Source organism: Strix uralensis, chromosome 18 (genome assembly GCF_047716275.1).
Source record: "Strix uralensis isolate ZFMK-TIS-50842 chromosome 18, bStrUra1, whole genome shotgun sequence".
Classification (NCBI taxonomy): domain Eukaryota; kingdom Metazoa; phylum Chordata; class Aves; order Strigiformes; family Strigidae; genus Strix; species Strix uralensis.
The window spans coordinates 16,224,172-16,240,714 of record NC_133989.1 but is presented as its reverse complement, the minus strand read 5'-3'; the positions used below and the strand labels follow the sequence as shown (position 1 = coordinate 16,240,714).

Sequence of the window (16,543 nt, the reverse complement as noted above, 5' to 3'; positions counted from 1 at the left end):
TCAGAATCACAGAATCATCTCGGTTGGAAAAGACCCTGAAGCTCCTCCAGTCCAACCATGAACCTCACACTGACCGTTCCCAACTCCACCAGATCCCTCAGCGCTGGCTCAACCCGACTCTTCAACCCCTCCAGGGATGGGGACTCCCCCCCTGCCCTGGGCAGCCCATTCCAACGCCCAACAACCCCTTCTGCAAAGAAATCCTTCCTAAGAGCCAGTCTGACCCTGCCCTGGCGCAGCTTGAGGCCATTCCCTCTTGTCTTACCGCTCATTACTTGGTTAAAGAGACTCATCCCCCCTCTCTGCACCCTCCTTTCAGGGAGTTGCAGAGGGCCATGAGGTCTCCCCTCAGCCTCCTCTTCTCCAGACTAAACCCCCCCAGTTCCCTCAGCCGCTCCCCATCAGACCTGTGCTCCAGACCCTGCACCAGCTCCGTTGCCCTTCTCTGGACACGCTCGAGTCATTCAATGGCCTTTTTGGAGTGAGGGGCCCAAAACTGAACCCACTCATTGAGGTGCGGCCTCACCAGTACCGAGTACAGGGGTAAGATCCCTTCCCTGTCCCTGCTGGCCACGCTAGGGCTGATACAAGCCAGGATGCCATTGGCCTTCTTGGCCACCTGGGCACACTGCTGGCTCCTGTTCAGCCAGCTGTCAATCACCCCCCCCAGGTCCCTCTCTGACTGGCAGCTCTCCAGCCACTCCTCCCCAAGCCTGTAGCGCTGCTGGGGGTTGTTGTGGCCCAAGGGCAGCACCCAGCATTTGCCCTTAGTGAAACTCCCCCAGTTGGCCTCAGCCCATCGCTCCAGCCTGGCCAGGTCTCTCTGCAGAGCCTCCCTACCCTCGAGCAGATACTCCTGTCGCCCAGTGGCCCCCACCCCATAGCCACAGCCCCATTACCATGGCCTGATGGTCCTTGCCCCATAGCCATATTCCCTTGTCCCTGCCCCATAGCCATGGCCTCAGACCCTCCCCCCACTGCGACCTATCGCTGTATCCTCCCTGTCAACTGGCTCCCAGCACCCCCCCCACCCCCCCACCCCCCCCTCCACAGTTTCAATTTTTGGGTTAAAAGAGCCGAGAGGCGTGTTCAGCAAGGAAACGAAACTGCAGGGTGAGGGGGTGGGGCCAGGGCCAGCGGAGCCACAGTGACTCTGCGCATCGGGGGGAGCCGGTGTCCCCCCACAGCCCCCGTCATGGCCCACAAGGAGCCGAAAGCGTGAGTGGGGCTGTGGCGAGGGGGGGCACCGGGGTGTTACTGGGGTTTTATGGGGGACGTGAGGGATGGCTGGAGAGTTCCAGGGGTCACTGAGGGCCACTGGTGGGACTGGGGGCTCAAGGGTTACTGGGGAGACCTGGAGGCTTGCAGGGGGTATATGGGGAGGTGTCAGGGTTGCTGGAGGATCCCAGGAAGAGATGGGGGCCTTGGGGACGTGTGGGGGGACCCTGGAGGTGGTTGTTTCAGTGGGTCCCGGGAGGACATGGGGTCCTTGACTCCCCCCTCCTGGGTGATCTGAGCAGGACAAGGGGATCCTGGCTGCCCATGGAGGTGAGCTCTGCCCTGCTCCCCCCCGCCCCTTCTCTCCGCTTTGCAGGGAGACCTTCTGCCAGCGGGCACCCATCTTCCTTGACTACCTGCACAGTATCCTGCAGAAGTACCCCGATGGGGGGCAAATCCTCAAGGTGAGACCCCCCAGGGAGCCCAGCCACCCCGGGCTCTCTTGCCCAGCTGGGCAGACAGACCGCAGGCAGCTGGGGTGGGCGGTGGTCCTTGCCCAGCACCAACCCCTGGACCTTGCTGGCCAGCGGGAGAGCGGATCGGTGCTTTTCTCTGGGGGCTGGGGGGTTGCGGGGGGAGGTGTCCTGACACTGATCCCTGAACCCAGGAGCTGGTGCAGAATGCGGACGATGCTGGTGCTAACGAGGTCGTCTTTGTGTCCGACGAGCGGGAGTTTGACATCACCAGAGGAGGGCTGGAGGGCACCCAGGGTGAGAGGTGCTACGGGCACTGGGAAAAACTGGACAAAGCGCAGGGGTGGCACTGGCAAGTACTGGGAGGGTTTGGGGGATACTGGTGAAGAACTGAAGAAAGATCACGGTGGACTGGGGGAACTGGAACCAGTGAGGTGTTCTGGAATGTGTTGGGGGCACTGAGGGTACTGGGAGGACCGAGGGGGATTTTGTGGGACTGGAGGTGAAACTGAGGTTGTGGGGATACTGAGTGTGGGTCACGATCCCCCCTACATGTCCCAAGTCCCCCCTAACCCGTGGTCCTGACTCCTCAGGCCCAGCTCTCCTGGCCTACAATGATGCCCTGATGTGCCCCCAGGACTGGACAGGGATCCTGCGCCCAGGGGTGTCACACAAGCGGGAGGACCCCAGCACTGTGGGGCGCTTCGGCCTGGGCTTCACCTCTGTCTACCACCTCACCGGTGAGCAGCACTGGGGGCCTCAGCTGGGACTGAGCTGGGGTTGTACTGGAGGCACTGAACTACAGGTGCTGGGGAGTACTGGGGGCACTGAGGGGTGCAAAATGGAGGGCTGTGTCTCAGAGGAAACCTGAAGCACCGGGAGGCTGGATGGTGGCGGAGGGCAGGGCTGCAGAGGAAAACTGAGGGAAGACTGATGAATTGGGATTAAGCTTGGGATTATGGGAGGCACTGTGGGGTCAAACTTGAGGGTACTGGGTGGGCACATGGGGCAGTGATGGGTTGGGACGATCAGAGGAGGCAGTGGTGTCCATGCCATCCCTGTGGCCTCATGGTTCTCATGTCCCCAGACCTGCCAGGTGTGCTGAGCCCCCCATCCTTGGGGGTGATGGATCCTGAATGCCAGGTGCTGCCAGGTGGTGGTGCCCGCTGGGATGTCTCTGCAGCCCAGGGCCTTCCTGGCCTTTTCGAGCCCTTCTGGGCTGGGCTGGAAGCTGTGGGACAGCACCGTGACTCTGCCCAGGGCACCCTCTTCCGCTTCCCCCTCCGCCGGCAACCCTCGGAAATCACTGCAGCGGTCTCCGATCCTAAGCGCCTCCATAACCTCCTCCAGACCTTCCTTGCAGAGGCCCCTCTCGCCCTCCTCTTCCTCCGCCACATCCGTCGCGTGGCCGTGCACCACATGGCCCCTGATGGAACACAGACACTCATGGGGACCCTTGTGGCATCCCCTCAGCCTCTCCCTGTGCCAGGGCCATTAGGGGATGAGGGACTGAGTCTGGCGTGGCGCCTGGTGGCCCTGCACGGGGCTGGGGTGGGGGATGGGAGCAAGTGGCTGGTGGCCACGGGCAGGGCCACAGAGGGGCCGATGGTGGCACTGGGCTCAGGGCTGGGGTGCTGCCCTGAGCTGAGCCTGGCGCACCCCCTCTGTGGGCCCTGCCGAGGGCGGCTGTGCTGCTTCCTACCCCTGCCAGCCACAGATGAGATGACCACAGGGCTGCCCGTCCACGCCAGTGCCCCCTTCGCCCTCTCTGACGACCGCCGCCACCTCCGCTGGCCTGAGGAGGGCGAGAAGGGCGGCAACGATGCCCGCTGGAATGCCCTGCTGCTCCTTGACCTCCTGCCACGGGTCTACAGCCACATGGCTGCTGTGGCCATGGCTCTGCCTGACACAGACACCTACAGCATCTGGCCAGACCCTGAGCACACGCCGAGCGGTGGCCGCATCCGCAGTTTGGTGACCCGTGTCTGCCGGGAGCTGGCATCTGCCCGCACCCTGGTGCCAGCCGCAAAGGGGGCTGTGGGGCGGCTGCGGGCCGCTGAGGCTGTGCTGCTGCCGGAGGCCACAGGGGACATGGCCACACGGCGGGTGGTCCAGGCCTTGCTGGTGGCAGCCGGGGAGCCAGTGGCTGAGGTCCCAGCCCATGTCCGGAGGGCGCTGGCGTTGGGGATGGTGGAAGGCGTACGGGAGGCCACGGCGGGCCACGTGCGGGAGGTGCTGCGTCGCCATGGGACCGTAGGCTTCCCCGCCACTGACCAGCTCTCCCTGCTGCGCTACGTGGCTGGGGATGGGCGCCATGCTGAACTGCGGGGTCTCCCCCTCCTGCCTCGCGCCGATGGGACCTTTGTGGCCTTTGGAACCGAGTCAGCCATTGTCTACGTGGACACGTCAGACTGCCCCAGGTGAGTTTGTGGCTTCAGGCAGCCCCATTCCCTGCAGGAGTGGGCAGGTGAGCCAGTTACCCAGGGCACAGCACCTGCTCCTGAGCTGAATGGCCCCATAGTCAAACCTGAACGTTTGGGTGCCTCACTGCCCTCCTCCTCTCCCCCAGTATCACTGGGTGGGAGCTGAGCCAGGTGTCCAGGAAGCTGCCTGCCCCCCGTTACTCCTCTAGTCCTCCAGAACCTCCATTTGTCCCCACAGGGAGCTCCTGCCTGGCCTGACTGGGTCATTCCTGCCCTCAGACCTGGAGCCAGGCTTGGACAGCCTTCTGCGAGGCATTGCTAAGGCGGGTAAGAGACAGGGGGGTTCCTGGACCTCCTTTGGGTCCCCTCATATTCCTCTAAACCTCAACAGCCCTAGGCACCCTTGTACACCCTGGGGCTCCTCTGCAGCCCCAGTATCTCCCTGTACCACACTGATACTCCCTATACATACCTGGGGCCCCTGAGCCCTGTCCGAGGCCCTGCTCTGGGCTTCCCCCATTCATTCAACAGAACTGTAGATCCCAAGTCTCACTGTCACCAGTTTGGGGTGTGTTGTCTGAGCCCAGGGCCACCTCTCCTATCCTGCATCTCCCTGTGTCTCTGGGGAGTCCCCTGTCCTTGCCACATTTCTCTGTCTCCTCTGTGCTCCCTTGGATCCTGGGTCTCCCTGTGTTCCCCATCTGAGGACCTCTGTGCCCCCCAGTAGTGGTCCTGCTAATACCTTTTTCCCTCTCAGCTCTCCTCTATCCCCACCAATCTGGGGTTCCACTGTTCCCCCTGTTCAGGGTATCCACTGTCCTTCCAGAGCCCAGGTCTTCCCATCCCCAGTATGGGGGCCCCCCCAGTCCCCTGCAGATCTCAGGTTCTTTCTCCCCTGGGTCCTCCTGCCAGGTCCTAGGTCCCATGTAGTCCTCATCCAGCCTCTGCCTCCCGCACACAGGTCTCTTCCCCAACCTGGTTCTGCTGGACCCAACTGTGACTGCCCAGACCCTACGCTTGGCTCTTCCCCCTGCCTGGACGTCCCAATCTTCAACCCCAGTGACCTGGTGCCCGGCGCGAGGCCCCCCCCAGCCTCCAGCCTCCTGGTTCCCAGCCCTGTGGCAATTTCTGGCCCACCACATGGAAGACCTGAGCCCTCTGGAGGGGCTCCCTCTCATCTCCCTGACCCCACTGGGTGACCACAGCATCCGTCTGGCTCCGCTGCTACCCCAGTCCAGTCTTATCTTCCAGGCATGGGAGGACCAGTGCCTGCCACCTGCTGTGGCCTCTGTGCTGGAGGTCTTGGGTTGCCCAGTGGTGCCACCAGGCATGTGGCACCGCTCCCTGTCCCTCTATGTCCTGCCTCCATCCCCCCTCAATGCCTTGCGGGCCCTGGGCAGGCGGGGAGTCGCAGTTGTGGCCCCCTGCCTGGCCTCGCTGCCTGCTGCGGATGTGGACACACTCCGGCTCTACCTGGCAGACCTCCCCTCCCTGGAAAAGCAGGACAGGGCCACACTGGCCGCTCTGCCCCTCTTCACCCCACTCCCCTGCTTGGCCACCCCACAGCCCACGGAGCTGGTACCAGCTGGTGCCACCCCTGCCCTGGAGCCACAGCTGGAGGTGCTCAGAGATGTGGTGCTGCCAGAGGCCATGTTGCAGTGCCGGGATGAAGCTGACCGGCGGCTCCTTGGGAGGATCAAAACGTCCTTCACCAGTGTAGCCAACGTGATGCTGGAGGCTGTCAGAGCCGTGGACCAGGGTGCCTATGCAGGGCGAGCGGCTGAGACACAGGCTCTGCTGCTCTGGGTACTGCAGCATGGAGACATCCTCTTTGCACAGAGTCCCCCGCTGCAGCAGGCCTGCAGCAGGCTGGCCTTCCTGGAGACTCCCAACGGCCCTGTGTGCCCACGAGACCTCTACGACCCCTGCGAGAGCACCTTGCAGGCACTGCTGGGCCCTGAACACTTTCCTCCTGCCACCTTCCGCAGTCCACCTGTCCTCCGTGCCTTGAGAACCTTGGGCTTGCGGCACGGTAAAGACTGCCTGGCACCTTCGGACATCCTAAAGGCTGCAGCAAGTGTGCGTCAGGGTGACGCAGTGGCTCTGAACAGGGCTCAGGCACTGATCAAGGTCTGCAACCGCCCCAAGGCACTGGCTGGCTTCAGCACTGCAACGCTTAGGGAGCTCCAGGCCCTGCCGTGGGTGCCTCGTTCCAAGTGCACTGGAAGTCCTAGGCAACACTTCCTGCCCCCCAGGGAGCTGCGGTCCATCCAGTACCAGCCCCTGGTGGGGCTTGCCATGCACCTGACGGGTGCCTTTGTGCCAGAGGCAGAGAATAAGCTGGGACTGAGCCAGACCCCACCGCCAGAGAGAGTGTGGAAGCAGCTGAGACAGCTGGCAGCGTGCAGGGACATGGGTGAGGTAGGTCCTGCACTCCGGCCTGTCTACCAACACATGCAGGAAAACCTGAAGACCTTTGGGGCTGCCCCGGATGATGCTGTGGTGTGGACCGGGTCTGGATTTGTCCTGCCATGTGATGCCGTACTGGGCTATCCTGATGAGCTGGAGCTGGGGATGCTGGTGCCCCGGGTGCCCCCTGACTTCCTGCCCTACAGCTGCCTCTTCCAGGCTTGGGGGGTGCAGGCGAGGGTGAGTGAGGAGAGGGCGGTTGCAGCCCTGCGCTGCCTGGGGCAAGACATAGACACACGCAGCTCCAGAGAGGGCACTGCAGCAGAGTTGCAGGTGGCTGTAGCTGTCCTGGAGTGGCTTAAGAGTCGGGGGCACCAGGGCAAGGGCACAGTGCCAGTTCCTGTGAGGATCTCGGAGGGCTCAGGTTTTGCCCTCCGCCCAGCTGCCTCTACCGTGTACCTGGACATGGAGCTGGAGGCAGAGGAGGATGTTCAAGAGGTGGTGCATGAGTCAGTGCCATCCAGCACAGCCATATTCCTCGGGGCAGAGCTGCTCAGTACACGGGTGCTAGGGCCAGAGCTGTTCACTGCCTGTGGCCCCTCAGAGCCCATCACCTTACGGCTCCGCAACATCCTCCGGGAGTATGGTGAGGAAGGCGACCTCTTCACAGAGATGGTCCAGAATGCAGAGGATGCTGGAGCTACTGTGTGCCGCTTCCTCCTGGACCTCCGACACTGCAGAAAGGCCACGTCTGGGCTGCTAGACCCCGACATGCTTGCCTGCCATGGCCCAGCCCTCTGGGCCTACAACAATGCCCTGTTCACAGAGGATGACCTCCGTAACATCACACGAGTTGGGGCTGCTACGAAGGAGGGCCAGGCAGGCCAGATCGGACGTTTTGGACTGGGCTTCAGCTCTGTCTACCGTGTCACAGATGTGCCAGCAGTGCTGAGTGGGGAGACAATGCTCATCTTTGATCCCAATGGCACCCATCTGGGCAAGCACATCCCCAAGACCGGCTGCCCTGGCATCCGCCTGGACTTCTCCAGACGACCACGCATCCTCCGTGCCTTTGCTGAGCAGTTCTGGCCCTACCATGGTATCTTTGGGTGCCGCCTGCCTGAGCCAGGAGCCTTTCCAGGGAGCCTTTTCCGCCTGCCTTTTCGCACTGAAGAGGAAGCTGTGACATCCCAGATTTGCTCAGAGGCCTTTGGTACCAAGCGCATCCAGTCCCTTGGCACTGGCTTCCTTGGCTCTAACCGGCTCCTGCTGCTCTTCCTGCAGAAGGTGAGGGAGATGTCCTTGGAGATGCTGCCAGACACAGCCACCTCTGCGGAGCATACCATGCCTCTGGCCATGCTACGGCGAAAGGAGATTCAGGACTTGGGGGCCCCTGGGGATCCCCCAAGCTGGGCAGCCATCGAGCGGCTCACAGCCTGTGAAGAGGCATCCAAGACCACATGGCACTACCTAGTTTTGGTGTGTCAGGGTGATGGGAAGTTGCTGCAACTGTTTCACCAGAACAGACAGGCAGGGCTCCATTCCCTGTCTCCCATGGCTGGTGTGGCTCTTCCCCTTGCCCTTACTGCAGATGGCAAGTGGGTGCCACGTCTGGATGCTGAGAAGGGACAAGTCTTCTGCCACCTTCCCATGCCAATCACCTCAGGGCTGCCAGTCCACGTGCATGGGGCCTTCAGCATCCTCTCAAACCGCAAGGGGCTGTGGGACACAGCGGAGCGGGGTGAGTGGAACCGGGCACTGCTCCGCAATGCTGTGCCACTTGCCTGGCTCCGGGCGCTGGACCACCTCCGCATCATGCATGAGGCAGGTGAGTTGAAGAGCTATGAATATCATGTCTTCTGGCCGGACACTAACACTGCCCGTTACCCCTTTACGGAGGCTGTGACTGGTTTCTACGAGGCTGTGACAGCCAAGAATGGCCCCAGGCTCTTCTCTGATGGCTGCTCATGGTGCTCACTGCAGGACGCCCGCTTCCTGCACCAGGCTGTGGTCAGACACCCCAAGCTGGGTGCCGTGGCAAAGCGTGTCTTTGCCTCCATCCTGCCCCATCCCCTGTTAGCTGTGGCCTTGCCAGAGCACGTGCAGAGGGGCCTTGGGCGGGCAGTGGATGCTGGCACCTATGACTGGCCCCGCTTTTACTGTGAACTTGTGCTTCCCAACTTGGAAGACCTCTCTGTTGTTGACCGGGACTCACTGCTTCTCCATGCACTGGATATGTCCCATGATGAGGTAGACAAAGTGCTGCAGACAGTGCCCTGCATTCCTGCCACCCCTCATGGCCACCTGCAGCTCATCAATTGCCTGGTGCATCCCAGAGGCCGCACTGCCTCTTTATATGACCCTAAGGACGGGCGCTTCCCCACTGGGGATGCCTTCCTTTCCCCAGAAAGACTAAGCCGACTGGAGAGGCTGGGCATGGTTAAGGACACAATGGCCTTGGCAGAGCTACTGGAACGGGCAAAGACAGTGCAACTTATCTGGACCAAGGACCGTGCCCAGGGCTACCGGAGGGCTGCCTGCATCCTTGAGCTGCTTCAGGATGCAGTGGAGAAGAGGGTGAACAACACCTTGCAGGCAGCTTTCCAGACTGTGCCCTTCCTCCCTGGTACACTGCCCACTGGTGAAAATGTGCTGTTGCCAGCTGCCCAGCTCTACCATCACAACTGTGCCCCACTAGTGGGGCTCATCCACCCTGTCTTGGCTCCTGAAGTGCTGGGGGAAAACTTCAGCCTCTCCAAGGAGGTTGCATCCTTCTTGGGGCTGGACCGGCAGCTACCAGCAGCGACAGTCCTTGAGCAGCTGAAGGCACTGACCTGTAGCTCCAATGCTCTCCCTTTGGAGAACCTGCAGAACAAAGCCCACTGCTGCTACAAGTACCTGAACAGGCTGCTCCAGAGAGATCACTCCAACTGGGATGAGGTGGCTTCTGCGGTGGCCCAAAAGGAGCCCTTCATCTTGATAGGCTCCCATTTTGTGCCAGTCACGGCTGTGGCTGAGACGCTGTCATTTGAGGCTGTCCCATATCTTCACCAGCTCCCAGAGCAGTACTGCCTCTACAGCCAACTCTGGGAGTGTGTGGGGCTGCGCCACACATTCACCTGGGACGATTATGCCCAAGTGCTCTGCACCCTGGCAGACATGCATGCTGGAGAGCCGCTGCCAGACAGGGAGCTGGCTCTGGCCTTGCGGCTGGTGTCTTTTGGCTTGATGGCAGATGACAAAGAGCCAGATGCCTACCAGACCCAGCAACTCTTTCTACCTGATCAGGAGGGCATTTTGCGTCCACGGGACAAGCTCCACTTCAATGATACGCCATGGATGCCAGTGGACAGAAATGTCCTGCTGTGCCATGAACAGCTGTCCCGACCCACAGCCCTGCGCTGTGGGGTGCCTACCACACGCCACCGGGCGCTGGAGAGGAGCCAACTGCTCACTGCAGACCTGAACCTCTGGGCACAGCCATTTGGTGCCCGTGAAGACTTGCCTACACGACTGCAGAACATCTTGGGTGAGTACCCAGCATCTGCTCGTGATATCGTGACAGAGTTGCTCCAGAATGCAGATGATGCTGGTGCAAGTCTTGTGCACTTTGTGTGGGACCGCCGGCAGCACCCAGTGGCTGCCACTTTCAGTGAGAAATGGAATGACCTGCAGGGCCCTGCCCTCTGCATCTTCAGTGACAGCCCCTTCCAGCAGCAGGACATTGAAGGCATTCAGCGTCTGGGGGTGGGTGGCAAGCGAGGCCGGCAGGATGTCACAGGCAAATACGGCCTTGGCTTCAACACCGTCTTCCACTTTACTGATTGCCCAGCCTTCCTTACTGGAGACAGTGCTTTGTGTGTCTTTGATCCCCATCTCTACTATGTGCCCGTAGCCACAGTTGAGAGTCCTGGTGGGATGTTCGCTGTCAACCCTGAATTCAAGAGAACCTTTCGAGACATTTATGGCACCTTCCTACCCTCCTTCTTCAACCTGAACCAGGGTGTCCTTTTCCGGCTGCCCCTCCGCACTGCAATTGGGGCTGCTACCTCCAAGGTGTCTGGCATGGTTGTGAGGGACCAAGACCTCATGGCCATGGAGAGAGTACTGGCTGAGGAAGGTGAGGACTTGGTGCTCTTCCTCCGGCACCTCCGCACAGTGGTCTTCTCTGAGATCCCCCGAGATGGGAGGAACCTGCTGGAGAGGCTGCGGGTGGCCACAGAGTTGACAGATCGTGATGCAGAACTGAGACGGGGTTTTCAAGCGAGATTGAGCCAAGCTGTGGATGGGAACAGCCCCACCTCTGTCTCCTATACCATGGCAGTCAAAAACAGCAAGACCAAGACCAGCACTGTGTGGAGGGTGATCTCCCAAACTGGGGTTCAGGAGGGGGCGGAGGAGTCTCCGGTGCTTGAGCGTCTGCCCTATGGAGCTGTAGCTGCCCGCCTGAAGCCATTGGACTTGGACAAATTCAAGGGCAAAGCTTTCTGCACCCTCCCACTGCTGCTGACCACAGGCCTGCCTGTGCACATCAATGCCAACTTCTCTGTGGATACAGCCAGGCGCAATCTCCGCCAGGACCCAGGCAGCACAGAAGCAGCCTGGAATGGCTTCTTGCTCCAGCGTTTGGTGGCTCCACTATACTGTGCCTTTCTCACTAGGCAGTGGAAAGCTCTGGGACCTGAAGGGCTCCAGTACAAGTCCCTGCAGGTCTGCGAGAAGCACCTGGCCTCCCATTACCTCCAGTTCTTCCCTACTGTGAGAAAGGAGCTACCTGTCTTTCAGGACCTGGTGAGGGATGTCTATAGGCACCTAAGTCATGCACATCTGCCCCTGGTGCCTGTGTACCACGTGAAGCCACCTAAAAACGTGGTGACAATCACCTGGGCATCTCCAGGTGGTGGGGACGTGCTAACAGAGCCATACTTCCTTAAGGTGATGCCTGAGCAAGCTCTCCAGAATGTGCTGCAGCGCCTGAACATGAACCTGGTGCCAGCATTCCCCCACCTGCGGAAGATCTATGAGGAGTTCTCTGAAGCCCATGTGGATGCTGTTGTCTTGCAGCCACACTCTCTCCGGCGCTTCCTCAAGGCCCTGGCAATCCCCGTGCCCCGCATGGTGGCTGAGACACCCCTGAGGACCCCAGAGAGCTGCTCCATCCTGCTGAAACTCTGCCTGGAGCCCACGGATGTGGACCAAGCAGAACTGGAAGGCCTGCCGTTGCTGGCCACACAAGATGGCTGCCTGAATGCCCTCAGCATCCACCACCCAGTCTTCGACAACACCTTTGCCCACCTCTTCCCCCACCATCACCACTGTTTTGCTGACAAATTCACTTCTGACTTGACCCTGCCCTGCTTTGTGAAGAAACTTGGCCTCCTGGAGGCCACACCATTCATCAAGAAGGCACTGGGTCAGCTGAACTGGACCAAAGAGGGAGAGAAGTGGCTCAGGGATCTGTGGAAGTTCTTCAGCACTGTGGTCTACACACCCATAAAGACCAAAAAGAACTTGGAGGCGGACATGAAGTCATTCATGAATCATCTCCAGGATGTGGTGGTGCTGCCTGTTCAGGGGCATGAGAGAGGCTCGAAGCACCTACTACCACTATCCTCCCTCCCCAGTGTTCTTTATGAGTGTGACACAGAGGTGGCCAAGGTGCTGCACAAACTGGGCATCCCTATGCTCCTACAGTCTCTGCTGCCTTTTGACTTTGCCTACCACTGCCTGAAGGCAAGGGCACTGCAGGCCACTGAGCCCAGGGCTGTGCTGGCCCAGCTGGCGAACGCCAGAGCTGATCTCCGCTGGAAGGACTTAAACAACTGGGAAGTTACTATGCTGCTGAATTTTGTGCGGGGAAAAGTGGATTCGTTGGCAATGGAGCAGCTCCGGCTCCTGCCTCTCTTCCGGAAGTACGGTGGGGACTATGTACCTGTGGCACCCTACCGCAAGGTGCTGGTGCTCAGCAGCCACTTCCTAGAACTGACCCGGGGTGCCCAAGCCCTGTACAACCTGGAGAAGGACATGTTGCTGCTCACAGCAGACAAGATCCACCAGGACTTGGCCAAGGATTTGCAGTGGGAGCTTACAGATGACCAGCAGCTCTTCCTGACTGTGGTGCTGCCCCGGCTGTCCCAGCTCACAGTGCAAGAGCTTATGGAAGCTCTGCGCTTGTTCTTTGCTCTGCAACCCATCTGTGATGTTAAGTTCAAGGAAACTGTTGTGGCAGCTTTTCAGACTGTGGCCTTTATACCCAATACCCACGGTGTGCTGTGCCAAGCCTCCTACTTCTATGACAACACGTTCTCCTTCCGCACTCTGCGGCTCCAACACCGCTTTGTGCCCGAGTCTTTCTTTGTGGAGCTAGATTACAAGCAGGAAGCTGCTAAGGATTTCCTGCTTCAGGTGGGTGTCCGCACCAGCCTCTCTGTGGAGGATTTTGTGGCACTGGCCCAGGAGATAGAGCAGCAAGCAACTCAGGGTGGGTGCCACACTGAAGACCTGCTGTCACAACAGCAGGAGATGCTTAAAGAGCTTTGCACCCTGTTGGGCAAGCCCGTGTCAGAGGCTTTCCTGGGGCAAATTGCCTCAATCCGCTTCCTGCCTCCACTGGACATCCCCCCAAGCCTGATGAACCTCCACCCCCCATTTGCAGCCTGCACTAAGCCTGTGGCCCTGAAGGGCAGCATTTACCACTGCCAAGAAGATGTGGCTGAGCTCGTGTGGACATCAGCCATCATCCTGCCAAAGTCCTTTGAACTCAAGCAGGACCTCCTGGAGGCCATGGGAGTCCTTGTAGAGATACCCACTTCCCTGGTGATGGCCAACCTGGAGCAGGTGTGCAGGGCAGCCTGCCACACGCAAGAGCAGGTGAACACACGGGCCAGTGTGCTCCAGAAGGTGTACAACTTCTTGCAGACCCATCTGAAGGAGGTGGACACAGGGCACCTTGCTGAGCTGCCTGTGGTGCTTGCCAAGTCAGGGGACATGGCCATGCCACATCAAGTGGTGACATCACTCCCGGATGAGGCTGACTTTTATCCCTATCTTCTCACGCCTGACTCTCATGTGGCTGCCTATGGAGACCTGCTGCAACACCTTGGGGTGGTCCTGCTCCCCACACTGACTCACTACAGCCATGTCCTGGCCAAAATCCACCAGGAAAGCCATGCCAGTGGGATTCTCAGTACTATCCAGAAGAAGACAGTCCTGCTGGCCACAAGGCATTTCTTTAAGCTGCTGCAGGAGGCACGGGAGCCCCCTCATCTCTCCACTGTGGATGAGCTGTACTTGCTGAGCACTGCTGACTGCCTAGAGTCATCCCACAAGCTGTACTTCAATGACTGCGTGTCCTCAAATATCTCTAAAGCCTTAGAGAAGACCTTTGTGTTTATGGCTGAACTGCCAGGGACCGGGTGTAATACGTGGCAGCTGCTACAAATGCTACCACAGCACCTGCGGCCACGGGCACTCTCAGAGGTGACAGAGCAGCAGCTGGAGGAGGGCAGTCCACGGCTATGCCGCTATGGTTCTCACTGTCCTGGGCAGAGGCGTCTGCAGACCCTGCTGGTATCACCATGGTTTAAGATGGGGCTGAAGGCTCTGCTCCGGTGGCAGAGCCACAGGGCTATGATGAGAATAGAGGGGGATGGCGGCTTTGCAGTGGAGCAGCTGAAAGTGCAGTGCTGCGAGGACATCTGCACTATGCTGGTCCACCGTGGTGCAAAGGTGGAGGGCAGCTCCCAGCCACGGGTCATCCATGTGTGCTCGGCTGGTGGAGCCCAGCGACTCCTCTACATCCGGCATGCAGAGATGGTGCTGGACCGTCACCAGCTGAGGATCCTGGAGACACTAGCGCAGGAGATCAATATCATCCTGGGTGGACAGCTGGATGCACCCGCCTTGTCAGTGCTGCGTGAAATGCTGGTCTGCCAGGAGCCACGGGACGTGGCCTTTGTTTTGGAGGAGAATGATGTGGCTCTGGTGGGTGCTGCACCAGAGACAGAGGAGGTCATGGCACCAGAGCTGGAGCGAGAGCTGAAGAGGCTGCAGGAGGAGGCTGTGGCAGAGGGGAAGCCATGGAAGGATTGGCACAGCCTGGTGCCAGAGGTGAATGGCAATGTGGGTCACAGCCTGGCAACCCAGCGCTACTGCTGGGGATGGGAAGGCCATGGCTCTTGGTTTTCCAAGGCCATGGCCATGACTCCATCCATCCCAGAGGCCCAGCGGTGGCTGCAGCAGGCCAAGAGTGACCTGCAGGCAGCCCACAATGACATCAGGCACTGCTGCCCCAACTGGGTCCTCTTCAAGGTGCACCAGGCCCTGGAGAAGGCGCTGGTGGCTGCCATACTTTGCCATAGTGAGGTCTTTGAGGCTCCAGTGGGGCTGCTGGGACTGGCCCAATGGCTGGAGGCAGTGGAGCCAAAGCTGAGGGGCCTGACAGAGGAGGTGGAGTGGTTGCATGGCTGTGGTGTGGATAGCAAGGCCACCCAGTACCCGAGTTACCACCCCTTCCCCATCACTCCCAACAAGGCCTTCAACAGTGTGGATGAGGAGGAGGTGCTGAAGCGGATGCAAGGAGTGCTGGGGAGGCTGCAGGACCACATGGACAGAATGTGAGGATGTCCCCACAGAGGGGGCATTGCCAGCTGGGCCACAGGACCACCACAGACCTGTCGTGGACTCACCATGGACTTGCCACAGACAATACCAGACTGACCAGCCCTGCAGCAGGACTGAACAGGAGGGTTGGGAGCAGATGGGGGGCCTAGGCCACTGAAAGTCATGGGGTAGCATGTGCCATTGGCATGCCTTGAGGGGGGTGAAATAAAGTACAATAATAAATGTTGCAGTGCTGGTAGACTCTTCACTAAACAGGGTGGTCAGGGGACATGGAGAGGTCATGGCTGACTGGGTGTGTGTGGAAGGTGAAGGCGGTGATGAAGGGGTTTAGAGGACTGTGGTGGGGAGAGCTTGGCTAGCTACCAGGTGCCCATCAAGCTGCTTTTCACTCCCCCTCTTTGACAGGACAGGGGGGAGAAAATATAATGAAAATCTCATGGGTCATGATAAGGACAGAGAGATCACCCACCAATTACTGTCACAGGCAAAACAGACTCGACTTAGGGAAATTAATTTAATTTATTGCCAGTTAAGCAGAGTAGGATAATGAGAAAAAGAACAAACCTAAAAACACCTTCCCCCCACCCCTGCCTTCTTTCCAGGCTCAACTTCACTCCCAACTCTTCTACTTCCTCTCCTGAGCTGCGCAGGGGAATGGGGAATGTGGGTTGGGGTCAGCTCATAACACTTCATCTCTGCTGCTCCTTCTTCCTCACTCTGTTCCCCTGCTCCAGCGTGGGGTCCCTCCCATGGGAGATAGTCCTATGCTAACTTCTCCCATGTGGGTCCTTCCCACAGGCTGCAGTTCTTCAAGAACTGCTCCAGCGTGGGTCCTTTACACAGGGTGCAGTCCTTCAGGAACAGACTGCTCCAGCGTGGGTCCCCCATGGGGCCATGAGTCCTGCCAGACCCGCTCCTGTGTGGACTCCTTTCCACAGGCTGCAGCCGCTGCCAGGAGCCTGCTCCAGTGTGGGCTCTCCATGGGCTGCAGCTCCCTTCAGGACATCTCCACCTGCTCGGGCGTGGGGTCCTCCATGGGCTGCAGGTAGATATCTGCTCCACCGTTACCCTCCAGGGGCTGCAGGGGACAGCTGCCTCACCACGGTCTGCACCACAGGCTGCAGGGGAGATCTCTGCTCCCGCACCTCCTCTCCCTCCTTCTCTCTGACCTTGGTGCCTGCAGAGTTGTTTCTCACAGATTCTCGCTCCTCCCTCCCAGCTGCTGTTGCACAGCAGTTTTTACTCCTTCTTTAATATGTTAAATATGACGAGCGATGTTCCTCAGCAGCCAGTATTGGGACTGGCGCTGTTTAACACCTTTGTTGGTGACATGGACAGTAGGATCGAGTGCACCCTCAGCAAGTTCTCCCACGACACCAAGCTGTGTGGTGCGGTTGA

The 16,543-nt window shown here is 59.6% G+C and overlaps 1 protein-coding gene across 3 annotated transcripts; it reads left to right on the top strand.

The window, feature by feature from the left end:
- The first annotated feature begins 1,121 nt into the window (after positions 1–1,121).
- On the top strand, positions 1,122–15,371 carry LOC141951595 (sacsin-like). Of its 3 annotated transcripts, none has more exons than XM_074888069.1 (7): positions 1,122–1,218; positions 1,595–1,682; positions 1,886–1,988; positions 2,329–2,431; positions 2,779–4,111; positions 4,353–4,441; positions 5,076–15,371. In XM_074888069.1, the coding sequence occupies exons 2-7, from the start codon at positions 1,663–1,665 to the stop codon at positions 15,140–15,142; spliced, it is 11,715 nt and encodes a 3,904-aa protein (XP_074744170.1). In that variant the 5' UTR covers positions 1,122–1,218; positions 1,595–1,662; the 3' UTR covers positions 15,143–15,371. The 3 variants fall into 3 exon arrangements, with proteins under 3 accessions (XP_074744170.1, XP_074744168.1, XP_074744169.1); XM_074888067.1 differs by having other exon boundaries at positions 1,128–1,218; positions 2,285–2,431; XM_074888068.1 differs by lacking the exon at positions 1,122–1,218 and having other exon boundaries at positions 1,234–1,682.
- The last annotated feature ends 1,172 nt before the right edge of the window (positions 15,372–16,543 follow it).